Source organism: Vombatus ursinus, unplaced genomic scaffold, assembly GCF_900497805.2.
Source record: "Vombatus ursinus unplaced genomic scaffold, bare-nosed wombat genome assembly UNPS02003882.1, whole genome shotgun sequence".
Lineage (NCBI taxonomy): Eukaryota > Metazoa > Chordata > Mammalia > Diprotodontia > Vombatidae > Vombatus > Vombatus ursinus.
The window spans coordinates 109,256-128,538 of record NW_020943660.1 but is presented as its reverse complement, the minus strand read 5'-3'; the positions used below and the strand labels follow the sequence as shown (position 1 = coordinate 128,538).

General features: G+C 46.2%; 1 protein-coding gene across 1 annotated transcript; it reads left to right on the top strand.

The window, feature by feature from the left end:
* The first annotated feature begins 1,480 nt into the window (after positions 1–1,480).
* LOC114053012 (homeobox protein CDX-4-like) lies at positions 1,481–17,408 on the top strand. Its single transcript, XM_027875824.1, has 3 exons — positions 1,481–1,940; positions 14,316–14,461; positions 17,199–17,408. The coding sequence occupies exons 1-3, from the start codon at positions 1,481–1,483 to the stop codon at positions 17,406–17,408; spliced, it is 816 nt and encodes a 271-aa protein (XP_027731625.1).
* The last annotated feature ends 1,875 nt before the right edge of the window (positions 17,409–19,283 follow it).

The following is a 19,283-nucleotide window of genomic DNA, read 5'->3' as shown; positions in this document are numbered from 1 at the left end:
GGAAGACCAAATGATGTTTGGCTGGGCTTGCTCCAGAGGTCTGGTTTGAATCTCCCTGGGAGATTCTGGAGGGGATCCGTTTGGGTTGTGGGATTCTGAACCAACCAACGATTGGCATGAAAGAGGCAGATTCTGGGCAGGGGCCAGACAGTGGGCTGTGGGCAGTGGGAGGGGGCAGAAGGCTCTGCAGTTGGATGTGGGGGTAAGGCTAGGGGTGTCTGAAGCTGGAGAGAAGGCAGCTCAGGCTTGGGGAAAGAGCCCTGGTCTATGAGTCAGCAGATGGGAGGGGGGCTATCTTGACTCAGACATTGTTTTACTGTGTGACCTGGGGCAGATTACTTTAGCTCTCACACTTTCTTCTTCTGCAAAACTAAGGGACTGGACCAAATGAGCTTGAGTCTCTTCTAGCTCTGAAATACTTATATTTGACAGCAGCAGCAGTTCTCTAATTTTTTGGCCTTAAAAATTATTGAAGACCCGCCCCCTCCCCAAGAGCTTTTGTTTATGTGAGTTATATCTATCAATATTAACCATATTTCAATTTAAAACACCTTGGTGTTTTATTATGAAAATAGTGGTGACATTGAGGACCCTTTGAAAGGGCCCCAGGGAATCCCTGGATTAAAGTTTGAAAACTGCTCTTCTCTAGTTTCTAAGAGCTCTGATTTTGCATGCTCTAAGATTGCTCCCTGTGCTCACCTTCTAAGTCCTAAGGCCTCTTCCATCTCTAACATTCTGTGTTCTAAGGTCCTTTCCAGCTCTGCCATTCCCTGTTCTGAGGTCCCTCCCAGCTCTGCCATTCCCTGTCCTAAGGTCCTTTCCAGCTCTGCCATTCCCTGTTCTGAGGTCCCTCCCAGCTCTGCCATTCCCTGTTCTGAGGTCCCTCCCAGCCCTGATATTCTGTGTTCTAAAGTCCTTCCCAGTTCTGACAGTCTCTGTTCTAAGGTCCTTCCTAGCTCTGACGTTCCATGTTCTAAGGGCCCTCCCAGCTGGGACATTTGTATATTCTCTAATTGAGCTCTGGCTAGAAAGATAAAGAGGGGACATCTCCGTGCTTCGAGGGAGTAGGTCACAGCCCAGAAGCAGGCCCCGCCCCTCAAGCCCTGCTCAGGGGCTCAGGGGGAGGAGAGAAGGTTTGGATACACAGAAAGTTATTGCAAGGTGGGGATGCCTGGGTGGGCCTGCCCTTCATTTGAATGCAAATGGGGGGGTGAGGCCCAAAGTTGCTAGCCTTCAGGGCAGATGGGAATGCACCGTTAGCCTTGCTCCCAGGCCTCTGGAGACAGGCTGCTTGGTCATGTTGGGCAAAGGAGGGCACTTGAAGGTTGGCTGACAACCTCCAGAGCTAGGGGGCAGCTTACTATATTTCTGAGTATTAGGAAGGCTGGGTCACAAAGAGGCACCAGGATGGTATAGGAAGAGCCTCTCTATTCCCCAAGCCACCACACACAGAAGCTGCTTCGTGAGGAAGGAGGGCAAGATGCATCCAGGATCCCAGAGGACTGCCAGCCTGGGCAGCAATGGCATAGGTACCAGCATGGGAAGCAGTGGGGGCAGCATAGGCAGGGGCAGTGGCCACCTGCCAGCCCAGGCCTATCCACAGAGCATGAGCTATTCTCATATGGCCAATCCAGATGGCCATGACCAGTGGCTTGGGCCCTGGGGGTCCACCTATGGTCCCCCAAGGGAGGACTGGGCTGCCTATGGAGAGGGACCCTCCAGCTCTGTGGTGGAGCCTTCCCCAGTCCAGACCCTGGCCCAGATCTTGGCCCTGGCCCCAACCCCAGCCCCATATGGAGCTACTGACTACAGCAACCTGGTCCATCCTGGGCCCAGCGGGGTCCTCCCTCCTGAGAACATGGAATTCACAGAGCCCACCTCCAATCCCCCCAACGTAGGAGGTGCCTATGCTTGGATGAGCAAAACACTTCAGGTTTCAGGTAAGCACAGGAACCCACCCCCTCTCCTTCCCCTAGTTAGATGGAGTGTGGCAGTCACTTCTCGCCCCTAATGTGTCTTCTATGTTTTCCTCAGACTGGATACTGTGGATAGGATGTGTTTCTTGGACAGATGTTTATTTAGCTGGGGGCTAAAGTGAGTCACCAAATCCACTCAGTAAAGTTCTCTGAGATTTTCCCCTATAAAACTGGAGTTCTTACCTTTTTTATGTTATGGATTCCCTGCCAGCCCCCCCCCCCCCAGAATTCTGGTAGACCTCTTCTCAGAATGGTTGGTTTTTTAAATCATTATTCAAGGAAATGTTAAATTTCAGTTAGAGGTGAGTGAAAATCAAGGTATTATTATTTTCCTATTCAAGTTCACAGAACCCTTCAAATACCTCCATGGACCCCTGGGGTCCAGAACCCTAGATTAGGAACCCTTGATTTAGAAGAACAGACATGTTAATGACCACTGCCCGTAATTCATGGGAATATCAAAGCTGGGAGGGACCTTAGTACATAAAGTATCAGAGCTGGGAAATCCCTTAGAACAGAGAATTTTAGAGCTGGGAGGGACCCTAGAATATAAAATATCAGAACTGGGAAATCCTTTAGAACAGAGAATGTTAGAGCTGGGAGGGACTCTAGAATATAAAATATCAGAACTGGGAAATCCCCTAGAACAGAGAATGTTAGAGCTGGGAGGGACCTTAAAATATAAAATATCAGAATTGGGAAATACCTCAGAACAGAGAATGTTAGAGCTGGGAGGGACCTTAGAATATAAAATATCAGAATTGGGAAATCCCTTAGAACAGAGAATATTAGAGATGGGAGGACTTTAGGATTAAGCTAAACTCCATTGCTTAAAAAAAAAAAAAATTCCCTAAGAAGACGATTTATGGGGTAGGGGAAGGAGGAAGAAAGATGCTCTTACATCTGTTTTTCCTGGGATCCAGTTCAGCATTTACCACAGTGGCAGACAGCTATTGCTTAAATGGAGTACCTCTGTGTGGGTGAGAGATCTGTTTTCAAATTCATGGATTTAATGAGTTGGTTTGCCCAAGATGATGTCTGGAAAAGGGAGCCAATAGGGAGTGGGGAAGCAGACAGGACCCCATGGAGAGTCCTAGATATTACTATAGAACTTAATCTTCCTTTTCTAATGACCATATTAAGCCGAATGGAAAGATCCCGTAAGCCTCCCCTTTCCCATTTTCTAACAGGATTGCCTTTTGGAATCATTTGGTTTTTGTCATTGGGTTTGCTACCTTTTGTCCTACACCACTTTTCTTTCTCTCTCTCCCCTCAGCTAACCTGAAAGCTGTCCTTTGTCCCAAAGGGGCGTGTGTGTGTGTGTGTGTGTGTGTGTGTGTGTGTGTCTGGGGCCAAGCTTGTTCACAATAATTGTAAGGCATTGAACCATTTTAGAAGTCAGAAAAGGTGAATTCTGTAGGCTCACTTCCTCCTGTTTACCAGCTGGGTGACCTTGGGGAAGTCACTTCCTATCTCTGGGCCTCCATTTCCTCCTTTAAAATAAAACTTGAAACCACAGTTGGAAGAGTTGTGTTCTCTAGCTGTGGCTCCTCGCGCTTGCTGGCTGTGTGATCCCAAGGAAGTCTTTGCCTGTCTCTAGGCCCTAGTTCCCTCTGTAAAATCTGTGGATCATACTAGCTCGTCTCCGAGGTCCTTTTAGGCTTTGGTGTTCTAGGTTTTATGTTTTAAGGCCCTTCCTAGCTCCAGCAAAATAGGTTTTGCATTCTAAACTTCTTTCCAATTCTCTTCTGCACTCCTAGTGTGTAATGTTCCATTTCCAACTTTCCAGTACTTTCCAGTGCTAACATTCCACATTCTTATGTTCTAAAGGCATTTCCTGCTATGGCATTCTATGTTCCATCTAACTCTGACATCCTCTCTTTAAGACTTTGAAGCCTTTCGGTCAATAAGAACACCTGGGCTTACATCTCAGCCCAATAGAGAGATCAGAGGGGAATCCTCTGGGTTCCAGGGTTCCAAACTGGAAAGTGACCTCAGAGGTTCCCTAATCTCACCCCTCATTTTACGGAGAAAGAAACTGAGGCCCAAAGAAGGAAAGGGACTTATCTAAGGTCACACCTAAGCAGCACAACCAAGATTTGAATTCATGTGCCCAAATGGAATCCTCTTTCTACTTTCTCCAAGCTTCCTCCCATACTACCCCCTTAAAAAAAAAACAAAAAAAACCAAATATTTATTTTAAAAATGAGTTTTATTCATATCTTTTGTTTTTGAAATCATCTTAGTTTTCCCCAATATCTCCTCCTTCCAGAGAGTCATCTCGTGTAACAAATGATATTTTTGTAGACAAGAAGAAGAGGAAAAATATCAGCCCAACGCATCTATACATTAAAAAAGTCTGAAAACATATACCATGTGCTATACTTGTGTTTATACCTTCACCAAGGGTTTGAGTGCTACTCTTTTACAAATTTGAACATCTGTATATAACTTTTGACTTGTAGGCTCACCTATATTCATTTGTGTAGGTATTCCTATTTCTTCAGTGCCTATTATGGGTAAAGGACTTGGGGAGGGAGGGCATCGTGCAGAATTGATTAAAGCATAGTCCTTACCCTCATAAAGCTTACAATTTAGCAAGGGGGAGGAGTAAAGGACACACAAATAGGTAATAATTAGATGCATCAGTGATGTCATAGTGTGGGTCCTTTCTCTGCCAGGGCAGAGAGTTCACATCCTTCCTCTGCCACTAGCTGTGTGACTTTGGGCAAGTCACTTCCCCCTCTCGGGGCCTCAGTTTCCCCCGATGTCCACTGAGGGAGTTGGCTTTAATGGCTTCTGAGGTCCCTGCCAGCTGCAGATCTAATTTCCTCTGGTGATCCTTGGAACTTCACATTCTGTGTGATTCTCATCCATGTAAATCTTCTAGAGCAGATCCTCTCAGTAGGCTAAGGGCCTTGCCTATCTTCTTTTACCATATGAAGTTCTTGCAATACAACTGACCTACCCTTAATCCCACTCCTCCCTGGTGATAATCTTCCTGTCACACTTACTGTCCTATTTAAATACTCAAAAAGTTGTGATGTCCCTTAGTTTTTGGAGCTTTTGCATGCTTCACTAGGATGGTGTTTGGATGACAGACACAGGCTCTTGCTGAAAGCCCTCCCAGAGTGGCACAGTCCTTCCCAGGGTCTGATAGTATAACATTTGAGAAGGCAGGATCACCCATAAGTCACAATCTACATTGGTAGACAAAGTTGACACGTGAGGAGTTCCTAAAATGCTGGAATCATTTTTCTGTGCCCTCCCCCTCCCCACAAAATCAATACAGCCTGCACTACTGGGGAGCTGAGATTGATTAGCTTAGGAGTTCAGAGCTATAGCAGACGAATTGTCCATACTAAGTCTCACTAAGTCCATCACCAATACAGTGAGCCCCTGGGGGGGGAGGTTAAGGGGGAATGGGAGGCTGCCTAAGGAGGGGCAGACTGGCCCAGGTAGCAACCAGAGCAGGAACAGGCTTATAAGTGGTCCCAGTACTTCTAACCTGGGTGAGATAGGGAGACCCAGTTTCAAATCGAAATCAATAAAGCAAGGAACATAGTGTTGGGTGAGGTCCCAGTGAAGGAAGGGTATAGGAAGGTAAAGGCATATTGAATTGGGGACACTTGATGGTGTTTGCATATCCCCAATCTATGTATATGTATGTGTACTGATTTTTGAGTCAAATCACTTTCCTACTTCTAGCCCTCAGTTTCCTCATCCTGAAAATGACCTCATTCCCTTATGCTCTTCCTTCACTGAGACCTCACCCAACACTTTGTTCCTCTGATTTATTGATTTCGGTTTGAGGCTGGATCTCCCTATCTCACCTAGGCTGGAAGTGCAAACTTACAAGCTTGGTCTTGGAGAACAGTTGAGAAAATGCAGAGGTGAGGGAATTTGGGTGTGTCGCATTACATACCCCGTTGGACCCTAGTGAGGTGACGGAATTGCTTTTGTTACCTTTTTTTTTTTTCAACCTTGGTTACAGGGGATGGCTCAATGAATACGACAGGATGAAGGGATATATTGGGGAAGGAGGAGAACTAAAAACACAAGATCAATAAAAATAAGATTAAAAATTTAAACGAGGACATTGGATCGGATCAGTGGTTCTGCCAAAGAACTAAAAATTCTTTAATTGCGGAATATTATGAGTAGGATATTAAATTAAATCACATGTTTTATTGTTGAAAGGAGTTTGTGGAACAAAAACCACTGGAACCACCGGATTCTCTTGTTCTCTAAGGTCCCTTCAGGTTCTGAGTCCTATAACCAGGCCAGGATCAACTTAATTTAATTGCATGCCAAATAGGAGTCACTCAGGTCGAATGTCTCCCTTCCCTGCAGTGGTTCACAGTCTGTAGGTGAAAACGAGTGGCTGGAAAGCTTCTGGAAGCCTTCCTGGACTGGAAGGCTTTTTAAATGAAAGCCCCTCAGGCTACCCAGAATAGTCAGGGGGGCTTCAGGGCAGAAGAAACAAAGGGACTCAACCAATAGTTTTTGGAGAAATGATCCTAGCCTTTATCACCTTGATTCAAGAAAGAGGATGAAAGGCAGAGACCCAAACCTTAGAACCTCAGAGGTGATAGCCACGTCTGAGACCGGTTAGTCTGACCCATATAAATAAATGTAACCAGAATCAGCTGGTTCCTCTCCGCTACACCTGATGACTAATGGCCCTCCCACCCTTGAGACTTGCAGAAATCAAACTAGTTGAATATATGAAAGGGGGAAACTGCCCACCCTAAAGACTTCTCCCTTGTACAGAACAGGTATGAGCACCAGCTCAATGCCATCCATTGCAACAACTGATGTTTCTTCCGCCCCCCCCCCCCCCCCTGCATACCCTATCCCAGCGGTGGGGAACCTGTGGCCTCGAGGTCACTTGTAGCCCTCTAGGTCCTCAAGTGTGGCCCTTTGACGGAATCTACCACAGAAGTTTGGACTCGGTCAGACGGACAAACATGAGGACCTAAAGGGCCATATGTGGCCTCAAGGCCGCAGGTTCCCCACCCCTGCCCTACCCTCATTTTGAGGAGCAAGGAAGTTCAGGTCCTTGATGTCAAATGGGGCACACCCGGCATACAGAGAGCCCATTTCTGCTATCTGGGGAGTGTTTTTTTTTTTTTTACCCTTAAGCCCCCATGAAAAATTGTAGGGCATATAGAGTGCCTTAAAATTTGTAAACTGATTTACATATATTATCTCACTTGAACTTGCCAGTAACCGTGGGAAGTAGTATTGCTGCTGCTTCTACTGCTGGGAAAACTGAGGCTGGGACAGGTTAAGTGACTTTACTCAGGATCACACAGCTATAGTAGTCTGAGGAAGGATTGGAACTCAGGTTTGCCAGCACTTGATCAAATTCATTAGTCACTTAGGTGCCTCCAATGCTTCCAAACGGACAGAAATAGGGCCATATCATAGAAGCCGGACACTCAGGCCCATGGGACAGGACAGTCGGAAGGGACCATAGAACATACACTGTCAGAACTGGGAGGGCCTTTAGAAGATAGAATATCAGCACTGAAGGAGTCCTTAGAGCACAGAATGTCAGAATTAGGAGGGACCTTAAAACCTAGAACATGGAATGTCGGGGCTAGATGGTCCCTTGCAACATAGAATGTCAGATCTGAAAGGGAAGGACCTTAGAGATCATCAAATCCAGCCTTTCTCATTTTATAGAAAGTTATCCAATAGTTAAGGAAAATGTAATTGATGAGTTCTGACTACCCATCGTACTAAGCTCCTGTATTGAACAAGTCTCTAAGTAAGTACCACTCGTTCAGCCTTGTTTAGGCAAGGGGCCTTGAGAACTAGATTGAGAACTAGAGAACAGCCACTGGATTGGGCTGGATTTTTTTAGCAGAATGATGAAAAAGATCACCCATTGAGGGGGTTATGAAATAATAATAGTCCATCCAGAAACATTTGCTATATATCCAGAAACACAGAGATGCTATGGATCCCACCCTCCCAGGTGCCATAGGAAGCAGATGGTGCAGTGGAATGGGTGCGGGGTAGACCATCTCTAATCCTTGGGTCTTTGACTTGAGGCAGACCACTTCCCTTTCCTGGGCCTTGATTTCCTCCTCTGTAAAATAAAGAGTTTGGAATCAGTTATCTCTGACATCTTTCCCCAGCTCTAGATTCTGTGACTTGGGTCCAGGTCCTGACTCTGCCACTTACTAGTTGTGTGCCTTGGGCAAGTCCCTTCCCTTCCTTAGGCTTCAGTTTCTTTATCTTCAAAATGAAGGAGATGAACTCGGTCTCTAAGGGCCCTTCCCACTCTGACAGCATATGAGTCTCTCCCTTACACTAAGGGACATCTTGGAGCCCATCTCTCCTTGCTATGGGAATTCCCCTTGGCCTCTTAGCGTTCCCAGAAACACCTCAGTAGGGGTTCAGGATGGGAGTAGGTGGGTAGTGGTGGAGGGAATGGAGGGAATCCCCACCTTGAGATGTGACATTATACAAGGGCTACATCAGAGGGACCAGAACAGCTGTTAAACACATCTGCCCTGGCCTCTGAGGCGTTGTTCCCAAATTAACTTGGAACAGGCAGCTGGGAGCGGGTCGCCTAGTTCTTGGGAATCATATTCTTTGGAGAAGAACGTGGCTCAAATGCTAGAGGAGAATGCCAACAGATGTCAGAATAGCTGGAGAGCGGCTTGTGGGCATGGGTGTTGGGGAGGAGGGGCCAGGGATGGGGCGGGGAGATTGTCCCACCGCCCTCCGCACCACCTTTAGAACCGGAGAGCAGAGACAGTGAGCGGCAATTCTTTTCCCTTTGTCAACTTAGTCCTGTGGTCTGGTTTTTTTCCCACTTTGTTTCGGGTTCTGAGACCTTATCTGCCAGATTGGGTCAACAGACCCTTTTAACACTTCCCTGGCCTTTGATATGCAGCCTGGCTCTGGCTAGTCCCGGGTCCCTCCTGTCTTGGGGGCTTATATTGCCTCGCCGGAAAGAGTGAGTGTTCTCACTGCCTGCTCTAGTCTTTATTATCTTCCAAAGAAGCTGCTGGAGGTTGGGGTGGGGAGGGAGGAGCCGAGCTGAAGCCTTCCCTGGGGCTGGAAACCTGGATATGTTTACTCTTTATTGAGAGGCAGGGGGTAGGAGAGAATGAAAGGGAGAAAGGAGGGGATGGGAGGGGGCGATCATAGAGAGAGAGAGAGAGACAGACAGACAGACAGATTATATTTCCTGATGAGTGAACATCAGTTACTGCCCTCCCAGCCCTCTTTGGAGAATTGCAGCCCAAGGTTCCTCTGGTCCCATGAAAGGGGGTGGGGGGAGGGGTAAGAGGGAGGGCATACCAAGTTGGAAAGACTTCCACTGTAGGATGGCCTGGAGGCGATCGGTGTGTCTGTCACTGAAGGACTGACCACCCGCCCCTCAGGTGAGAAATGCCTTTGGCCACAGAAACTCGGAAAGGAAAACTAATAGTCATTTCTCCGAGGGATGGTGTCATTTCTTGCATCATCTTCCCCTAGGGCCTAAGACCGTGCTTTTCACATAATAGGGACTTTATAAATGCCTATTGGTTGATCAACTATGAAATATTTAGCTGGGATCCTAGCATTGCTCCTCAATACTAGAATGAATGACCTTGGGCAAAATCTCTGGGCCTCACTTTCCTCTTCTCTGAAATGGTCCTTTCTAGCTCTCACTTCTGTGATCCTGTGCAGGTGGGAAAGGGGGAGGGGAGGGAGGGAATATCCACAGCGAGGGAGCCTCGGGTCCTTGAAGATAATGATTATCAAGTTCTAAGTATCATCCTTTCCAGCTCTAAATGTTGTGAATCGGCCAAGCCGCAGAAGGAAGCATGAGGGTTATAATCATGCCTTAAATGACTTGTGATCCAACATTGGATTGGGAACATGTTTAGCACCCATTTTTTCTAAGCAGGAGTTTCAATTCTCCAGCAGCAGCGGAATGAGCTGAGTCAGGGGATTTGGGTTCAAATTCAGCCTCCATCCACTTACTAGCTAAATGACCTTGTGCAAATCTGACATTAAACTAATAGGAATATGATAATAATAATATAGTGATGCCCTGTATAGAGTGTTTTAAAATCTTACTTTGTATGCCTCACCTCCTTTGAGGCTCACAACCCTGTGGTGAGGCAGATATTACAGGTAGCATGATCACATCCGGTTCAGAAGCCAAGAGGTTAAGCTCCAGCAAAGAGATCAGATTTAAAGTTTTATTTTTATCTGCAACATCCATTTTGACTTTGTAAACTATTACACACAAACACACAATCACACACACACACACACCCACACACACCTCGGCCTTTGCTAGAGATCTGTGGAAAGTTGCATCCTTGTTCTTTCGAGGCCTGTTCATTGCTTCGACTCTAGCTCAGAGTTGCCCAGTTTTTAGCAAAAGGCCTTGAGGCTCTTGGGGAAATTGTGTCACTTCAACAAAAGAACATGACAAACCCCAGAAACGTCCCTGAGGACTCTTCTTCCTCTGCTTTCCTGTTCCTGGACATAAAAGGCACGGGGACATTTGTTTAGGGCTTGTAAATTCCCCATCCATTGTTTGTGCTCCCCAATGGACAAAGGGTTTGGCCTTCTGGGCTGTTAGGCAGGCCTCCATCTTAACACCTCAATGGAGGTCAGGGACTCACTTGAAAGGGGTCTTTGTCCTTACAGTTTGTCCCCCAAACCAGTTACATCAAAAAGAACCTGAAAGATCTGAAGAATCCCATTAACAAAAAGCTGAAGGGAGGGGCAAGGGGGTAGGAGTAGGACTGCCCTTACCGCCCTCCTCCCGCCCCCCCCCAAACACACACACTCCAGGGGTCAAGAGAGAGGGAAATGGCCTAATTGCCTTTGGAGAAGACTAAAGAGAAAGAGGAAAAAGTATCTGTCCTCAGGGAAGCCATTCAGAGGGGAAGGACAATTAGTTCCCTATTGTGAGGCAAAGGAAATGTTTGGCTAGAGGGTGCTGCTCCCGCCCCCCTCTCCACCCTCCCCAGCCCCCCATACACATACATACAAACCCATTCACACCCCAGTCCCCCGGGGTTGCCTGAGAGTGAGGTGATCTAGTCTAGGGACTCCGGCCAACCTTTCTTTCACTGAGAGAGATAGGGACTGAACCAGTGAGCTCAGGGGTGTAGAGAAGTCCCCCGAAGGAAATGAATTTCTTCCACCAGAGCAGTTCTGCACCTTACCTTCTTAGGGGGCTTGCCTGGAGCCACTTAGTGGCATGCCGGGAGTTAGAGAGGAAAGTGAACCTGTATCTTCCTGACTCAAGCCAAACCAGGTCTTTATCTTCTGTTCTCTGTCATTTATACCAGTTGCCTGACCTTGGGCAAGTCACCTTCCCAGTACAATATTCAGTTTCCTCATCTGTAAAATGGGGCTTATCATGCTTTCACTCCTACGTCCCAGGCTTGTCATAACCCTTAAAATGCTGAGAGTCAGTTTAATCATTGGCTCAAGTCAATTCAGAGATGGGCACAAACCCCTGAAATGAAAATATTTAAGAATAAATATGTCCTAACCAGAGAGATGTGGGCTATTCTAGAGCATGAATGAAAGAATTATAACTTCTCCTTAGATACTGGGGAAGGACTTTTATATCCACGGCTGCATTTGAGCCTCACCTAGGAAGCAGACAATAGGGAAGAGTGTAAATCATTGTAAATAATCATTGTAAGTGATTGTAAAATCAATGTAAAAAGGTACCTCCTTTTTCAGACAATGAAGATGAAGTTCAGAGCGGGGGGGTGGGGGGGGGGGGGGGGGGGGTGGTGGTGGTGGTGGTGAGGGAGTGGGGGGTGTGTGGAGACAGTCACCCAAGGCACACAGCTACCCAACTAGTAACTGTGAAGTAACAACAAAGGCGAGATTCAAACAGTCCTTCTGACTCTTAAGTCCAATGCTCTCTCCACTACTCAGTCTGGAAGTGACCTAGCCTCCCTGGGCCTCAGTTTCCCTGTCTGTCGGATGCAGGAGACCCCTTAACAGCCCTTAAAGAACCCAGATTACCACTCCTTCCTCCCCTCCCCACCCCCCAGGCATGCAGCCGAAATCAATTCTTCCTCTTGGTGGTTTGTATTCAGGCCTCTCCCTGAGTTGTTGTGGCCAAATCCTCATTAAAATGTCTGAAGGGTTGTGCTGTACAGAAAGAATGCATCTTGGCTTACTTGGCCCCAGCAGGCAGAGCAAGGGGCAGCTCCCTAGTGGGAGGGTGGTTGTAGCAGAAAGAACCTTAGATTCAGTGGAAGACCCGAGGTCCACTATTTGTTCTGTTACTTATTAGCTGTGTGACCTTGGACAATCCACAGATCCCCTGTGGCCCCCAGATTCTGCAAAATGAAAGGTTAGGTGGTCATTCAGCTCCTTTCTGGACCCAAACCCATGTCCTTGTACGCTGTACCTATGGCATCAAAATGTGAACCTGGGAGAAAGAAAGAGTCACATTTCAGGATCCTGTCCCATATTTTATTTTATTTTTTCTTTTCATTTATTTATTTATTTAGTTTCATTTATTCATTCATTCATTCATTTATTTTTATTTTTCTCTTGTCCCATATTTTATTTTATTTTTTCTTTTCATTTATTTATTTATTTATTTAGTTTCATTTATTTATTTATTAATTCATTCATTTATTTATTTTTATTTTTCTCTCATCCCATATTTTATTTTATTTTTTCTTTTCATTTATTTATTCATTCATTCATTTATTTATTTTTATTTTTCTCTTGCCCCATATTTTATTTTATTTTTTCTTTTCATTTATTTATTTATTTAGTTTCATTTATTCATTCATTCATTCATTCATTCATTTATTTTTATTTTTCTCCTGTCCCATATTTTAAAAAGAGATCGGCAGGGAGAAAATGGCTTGATTCTTGGACCAGAAGGATTGATCGATTGATCAAGTCATTCCTTTGTTAAACAAACACGAATTAAGCACCTACTGTTTCTGGAGCCTGTGCTCTGAGCTGGGGTGGGGGGGGGTAGGAAGTTGAGAGAAGATTTCCAGCCCAGGCCCTCACTGAGCATGCTCAGCTTTAGGAGCTGGGAGATGAGATACAAACACAAACAACAACAAACCAAATGCTTTCCCCCCACAGTTCCTAACCCTAACTCTGTGAAGTAGGTAGTGCAAGGTGAAAGTTTGGTACCTGAGCTGGACTTGGAGTCAGGAAGACGCAGGTTCAAATCCTGCCTCACATACTCACTAGCCAAGTGACTCAGGGCAAGTCAGTTAATATCTCAGAGTTTCCAATTCCTCAGCTGGAAAATGGGGGTGATTGTAACACCTGCCTCCTGCAGTATCAAAGAAGGGCTATTTTCGGACTTCAATGGCCATATCAAGAGGGCTAATGTTTTCTAGCCACTGAAGTCCAGAGAGGGGGACCAAAAAGCAGTCTTTTCTGGTTTACAACTCTTAGAGGTAAATCCATTATGCAGATAAGGACATTCAGAGGTCGAGTGACTTGCCCAGGTTCACACAGCTAGTGAGAGAGCAAGATTCAGTGGCAAAGGCAAGATTCAAACAAAACAAGGTCTCTTCTGACTCCAAATACAAGTCTTTCCCTTCTATTACATTGCCTATTTTGCAGAAGAGGAAACTGAGGTTCAAAGAAATTCAGTGACTTGCCCAAGGTCACAAAGCTAGGAAGGGGCCAGAGCAAATTTGAAATCCAAAACCCTGTTATGTCTGCTATGCAATGGGGACTCTGAAATGCATCTTCTTCGGTTCTTGGGTCCCCGCCTAGGGCATTAGAAAAATGTAAATGAAAATGTTAAGTGATTTCTGAATGAAAAGGTCCTTACCTCAGGGAAAAGGGAAGGATCTGGGAGGGCTTCCTGGAGGAAATGGTAATTAAGTTGGGCTTTAAAGGTTCTGACTGAATGGAAGTTCTTTGCAGGCAGGGACTAGCTTGTTTGAGCTCTCTCCTCAGCACCAAACAAGGTACTTGCACATAGTAGGCACTTAATAAATCTGTTGAATTGAATTGGCAGAAGTTCGACAGGTGAAGAGGAGAAAGAAGGGCATTCCCAGCCTAGGAAATCTGAGCAAAGACCCTGAGGTGGGAGAGTGTGGGATTGTGCTCTGAGGTTCAAAAGCACCACTTGGAGTAGGGGCAGCTAGGTGGCGCAGTGGAGAGAGCATGCCCTGGAGTCAGGAGGATCTGAGTTCAGATGCAACCTCAGACACTTGACACTTACTAGCTGTGTGACCCTGGGCAAGTCACTTAACCCCATTGCCTAGCCCCCCAGAAATGATGAAGCACTAGTTGGATTGGACACTCCCCAAGGAAGTGGCACAGCACTACATGATTTGCCTTTCTCTTAAACAGGAAAGACCAGAACCAAAGAGAAGTACCGGGTGGTTTATTCTGAGCATCAGAGATTGGAGCTGGAGAAGGAATTCCATTGCAACAGATACATCAGTATCCGGAAGAAGACGGAGCTAGCAGGCCAGTTAGGACTTTCCGAGAGACAGGTATCCCAGAACGACACGTTGTTTCTGTGCATTTGTTTCTCCAGGCTGAAGGAGGGGGTGCTACTGGCCTAGACTCAGCCCATTCCTCCCCAAAGTGCAGTCTTATCAGCTGACTTGTCGTCAAGCCAACTTTCAAAGCGGAATTCGAACAGTAAAGATGGTATGATACCAGAATTCTGCTACAATGACCGGTCTTTTGACTAGTTGCTTGGGTTCCAACCAATGTTGAGCTGGAATCCCAAGGTAGTGTGAGAAATAAGCATATTTCTCTCTTGTATTTAGCAATTAATTATTGGTACCCCAAGACCCTCATATGAATATAGCCCACCTCCCATTGTGTTAACCAATCAGAGTTGATTGGCACCCCTCAGCAACACCTACTCTTCTTCCAAGGGCATTAAACTGTGAACCCACCTCCATGAGAAGTCTTTGGTCTGAGAGATGGCCAAATGGCCATCCTTTTATTAGTAATGTGCCGGCCTTATTCATAAAATGATTAAATTACCCAGAAATTATGTCTCTCGAAACTTTTTAATCATCACAGTTAATATAGCTCAGGTCAACAGGAGCTTTAGCAAAGGATGTGATGGCAGGATGTGGTGACAGAGAGATTGGGTTTGAATCCTGGCTCTGCTGCTTAGAGGCTGTGTGACCTTGAGCAAGTAACTTCCTCTCTCTGAACCTCAGTTCTCTGCTCTGTAAAATAAAGGGTTTGGACTAGGTAATATCTTTTCCAGCTTGAAATCCTCTCACTCGGGTTGTTGTAGCCCGCCAACCTGGACAGTTTAAATTTAGTGTTATTCAGTGTCTGTCCTTCAGGGTAGAAAAGTTGGCCCCTTTAGAGTTTCCACTAAAGTCTTCATCATGGCTTGAAGCTGACTCCAAGTCTCAAAACTGTGTCCCAGCAGCCTTTGCAGATTGGCCTGGGCACGTATTATCGGGCTGACATTTTGAGGACCAGCCTGGATGTGTGCAGAGAGGCTGGCCACCAGGGAATAATCTGGGCTTTGGTCATTAAACCACAGTATAGAGGCAATGACCATACTGATCTCTGAAATAAAGATGACCAAATTTATAAGGGGTTGAACTAGAGGATCTCTGGGGTCCTATCCAACTCTGACATCTCCTGCTCTAGTCTCTAAAACACCTCACATTCCATATTCTAATGCCCCTCCCAGCTCTGACATTCCTTGTTCTAAAGTTCCTTCTAGCTGTGACATTTTCTGTTTTAAGGTTCCTTTCAGCTGTGACATTTTCTGTTCTAAAGGTCCTCCAAGCTTTGACACTTCATGTTCCTAGGGCACTTCTAATTCTAGATCCCATGGTTTTTGGAAATCATGCCACTGATGGGTGCTTCTACCACAGCTGAGTTGTGAAGTTAATTGTTCATTCACTCAATATGCAATTATTAAGCCCCTATTCTTAGAGAGGTACTTAATGTCACACAGTAGAGAGAACATTAGATACACAATCTGGAAGACCTAGGTTCAAATCTTGCTAGAGACACTTACTATTTATGTGACCATAACTTAATCTCTTTGGCCTCAGTTTCCTCCACTGTAAAATAAGGAGGTTGGACGTGGTGACCTCTAAGGTCCTTTCTAGCTCTTAAATCTATGATCCTACTATGTGCCAGGCACTTGGGATACAAAACAATGTTGTGTAAGTTAACTTTGTAAATCCACCTGCAAATGCTAGGATTCTAGAACTGGGGAGGAACTTTTCAAGGTCATTCACTCCAGTCCCCTGCCTTTAAGCAGTTGTCCTGAAAGCCCTCTGATCAGACTGAGATCTCCAGTGCCCACAATCCCATGAGCTCTCACCTATTTCTCTGCTCCCCTGCCTTTGGCTAGCTGGGCATTCTTTCAGATACCCAGCTTTAAATCCTGCCCAACCTCCTGCCATTGAAGCCCCTTGTTTGGTCACTATGGTGTTATCTTATAAAAAGACCATTAGAGTGACAACATCTGAGGAAACTGAGGCTCAGAGAGATTGAATGACTTACCTAGGGTGAAACAGCTATTAAGTAGCAGAGGTAAGAACCCACCTGTCCCTGATTCCAAGCCTGTAGCTTGCTCTCCACTAGGCCAGTGGTCTTCACACGTTTTTTGATCACTCATCTTTATTAATAAACTTTTTTTTTTAAACTGGTGGTAGGGGAGTTTTTCCAGTCCACCTGCATAGCTGCTACTCTAGGTGTTCATTCCTCTGGAGGGCCAATTCCTTAAGAATGGAGAAAGTTGGGGGCTGAGGGGGGTGGGGTACAGCTGGGGAATGTTGAATTATAATGGGTGAAGGGTGCTATGGTTATTTTGAAGTCAAGTCCCATAATTGGCAGGGGTGTGTGTTAGGGGCAGGGATGAGACCTACTTTCCCACCCTCCAGTTGGTTTATCACACTGTACCATGTTTGCAAACATACCCAGGGTCCACCTGGGCAAAGGGCTTGGACCAAACAGACAATATGGCCTAGCGCAAGTAGTCTCCAAAATGAGGGCCAACGCATGACTCCAAGGGATGTTTCAACTGTCTTTGCAAAGGTAGGACTGGGGTTTCAGTCCTCCCGGTAACACCTGAGTGACTTTCAGACAAGATCCGTCACCTCACTGGGTTCTAGTTTCATCTTCTGTAAGATGGGAGGGACTGGGTGCGGGTGGATGACATGGTGTTCGAGATCCCTTCTACTGTTAGCCCTGTCATCCTATACACTCTAAATTCGGAACCGTTGTCTGTTGCAGGTGAAAATCTGGTTTCAGAATCGCCGGGCCAAGGAGAGGAAGCTGCTGAAGAAGAAAATCTCGGAGACCCAGGTCAGCGTGGGCAGCACAGCCCACAGCGACTCCAGCTCTGTGAGCCCAGGGGAGCCCCCAAAGCTGTACTTTCCCCCACCTCCACCCATGGGGGAGTTCCAGCCAATTGATATTCACCAGATCCTCGTCTCCGAATGAATGAGAGGGGGATCTGGGGCAAGTGGCCAGGCTACTGAGCCACTGCCTATATCCCAGCACCTATGATGTCTACAGGGGGCAGGGAAAGTTTTCATTGTATGACAGTATTCAGCACAAATTGATGGGGTAATAAGAAGAAAGCTAAAGCTGCTAGAATCCACCACCTCTCCCCCCCTCCCCTCCCAACCTCCTGCTCCATTGCTTGGTGTCAATTACCAAAGAAGTTAATTACCAGCCGGAAGTCACAGTCATTCCAAGCCTGTGCCAAGGAGGGGGATGGAGGGGTTGGGGGGGGTAGTGATGGTGTTCTCTCGTGTTACCCAGTTTTCTCGTGTTGTTGTTAAGGGTGTATAACTTCTTGAGGAATACTCAAGGAGGCATTAGCAATTGGTACATTTTCCAGACTTTGAGTTTCTAAATTTCATTCTTATGATTAAAGTTCACTAAGGGCTCAGGGTTCACCAAGGGCTTGTCCAGATTGTCTCTGATCTTATATCAGAGTTGGGAAGTGGACAGGGCTTATGGCCCCACTTTACAGATGGGAAAAATAAGGTTGTGTATATTTGTGGTGTGTGTATATGTGTGTGGGGCAGGGTGTGGAGGGGAAGTGATTGATACAAGGTCACACAGCAAATGGCAAGGGAAGGGGGTGGGGCACAACTCAGGAATTCGAACCCAGGGCTTCTGGGCTTCAAATCCTTCCTTCTAGCCACCACTCTGGGCTTGTACCCGAGATACGCCTTGGTAACCCTGCTCAAAAATCCCAGTGAATATTTTTGTTGTTTAAGGAAAGAAAAAATAATAAGAAATAAAATAAAAGCAATATCTTTGCTCTTCAGCCACCCTTGTCTTGTGTCCGTCTTTGGGGCACAATTAAGCTGCCAACCCGCAGTGCCGTTGCCCGAGCCAGCCAAAAGAAAGAACTCCGCAAGGAGAAAAGGCCACGCCACAGTTCGGGCCAGCCCTGGAGAAAAACAGAGAATAGGCCTAGTAAGCAGAGGAGACCTTCCTTTGGCCATTTTGGGTCACTGTTCCCCAGAAACAAGGTCTGCAGCCCCCAGGCTGCACCAGAGCCCAGGGCACCATGCCCCCACATTTCTGATGGGCCCCACTTTGCTACCAGCCTTGCTAATGTTTCCAGGCTGCAGCTGCAAAGCTGGCCTTGTAAATGAGCCACAGGAATTTTTTGGGTTTGGGCCCAGTTTGTTATTGGCATTGGTATTCCTGTTTGACAACCACACCAGCCAGTGATCACACTGCTAGTGTCAAAATCAAGACTTGAACACAAGCATGATGGTTGAGCTCAAAATCTGCAGTTCTTTCTCTAGTGCCCAAGGCTCTTGGGAGGTAGGTCATTATAGCCTGGAAAAAAAAGATAGGATCCTAGCTCAAAAAAAAAAAAAAAGCTAGAAGGGACATCAGAGGAACTAACTAGTCCAACTAACTAGTCCAACTGCCTCAGTTTATTGATAAAGAAGGAGAGTCCCATGGTAGTTAAATGTCTGGCCAAAGGTCACACTTGTAAGAGGCAGAATCAGAACCCAGATCCCAGGAATTCTAGGACTGCTGCATGGTGCTGCCCCAAAAATCGCTTGGATTGCAGAGACTTGGAAGGGTCTTCGGAGGATATCTGAGAATCCCAGTCAACTTCCTAGTCAAGTGGGCATGGGATTTTTGCTAAAACAAAGTATTGTTGATTGAGTCACTGATCGCACTCCCAACATCCCCATTTCTGTACCCTCTTTTCAGTGTCCGATAAGTGAGAATGTTCACCAGTGCAGGGGCAGAGATTGGCAGCTTTCAGGATCCAGGATGATTCCCACATGTGGCAGATACGCAAAGTAAGGCCCAAAGAAATCCAGTGATGTGCCCAAG

What these genes read in the sequence shown, in the direction of transcription:
- LOC114053012 (XM_027875824.1), top strand. Translation starts at nt 1,481, where the DNA reads ATGCATCCAGGATCCCAGAGGACTGCCAGCCTGGGCAGCAATGGCATA. An exon ending in CAAAACACTTCAGGTTTCAG is followed by an intron (nt 1,941 to 14,315) that starts GTAAGCACAGGA and finishes TCTCTTAAACAG; the next exon opens with GAAAGACCAGAACCAAAGAG. An exon ending in TAGGACTTTCCGAGAGACAG is followed by an intron (nt 14,462 to 17,198) that starts GTATCCCAGAAC and finishes TGTCTGTTGCAG; the next exon opens with GTGAAAATCTGGTTTCAGAA.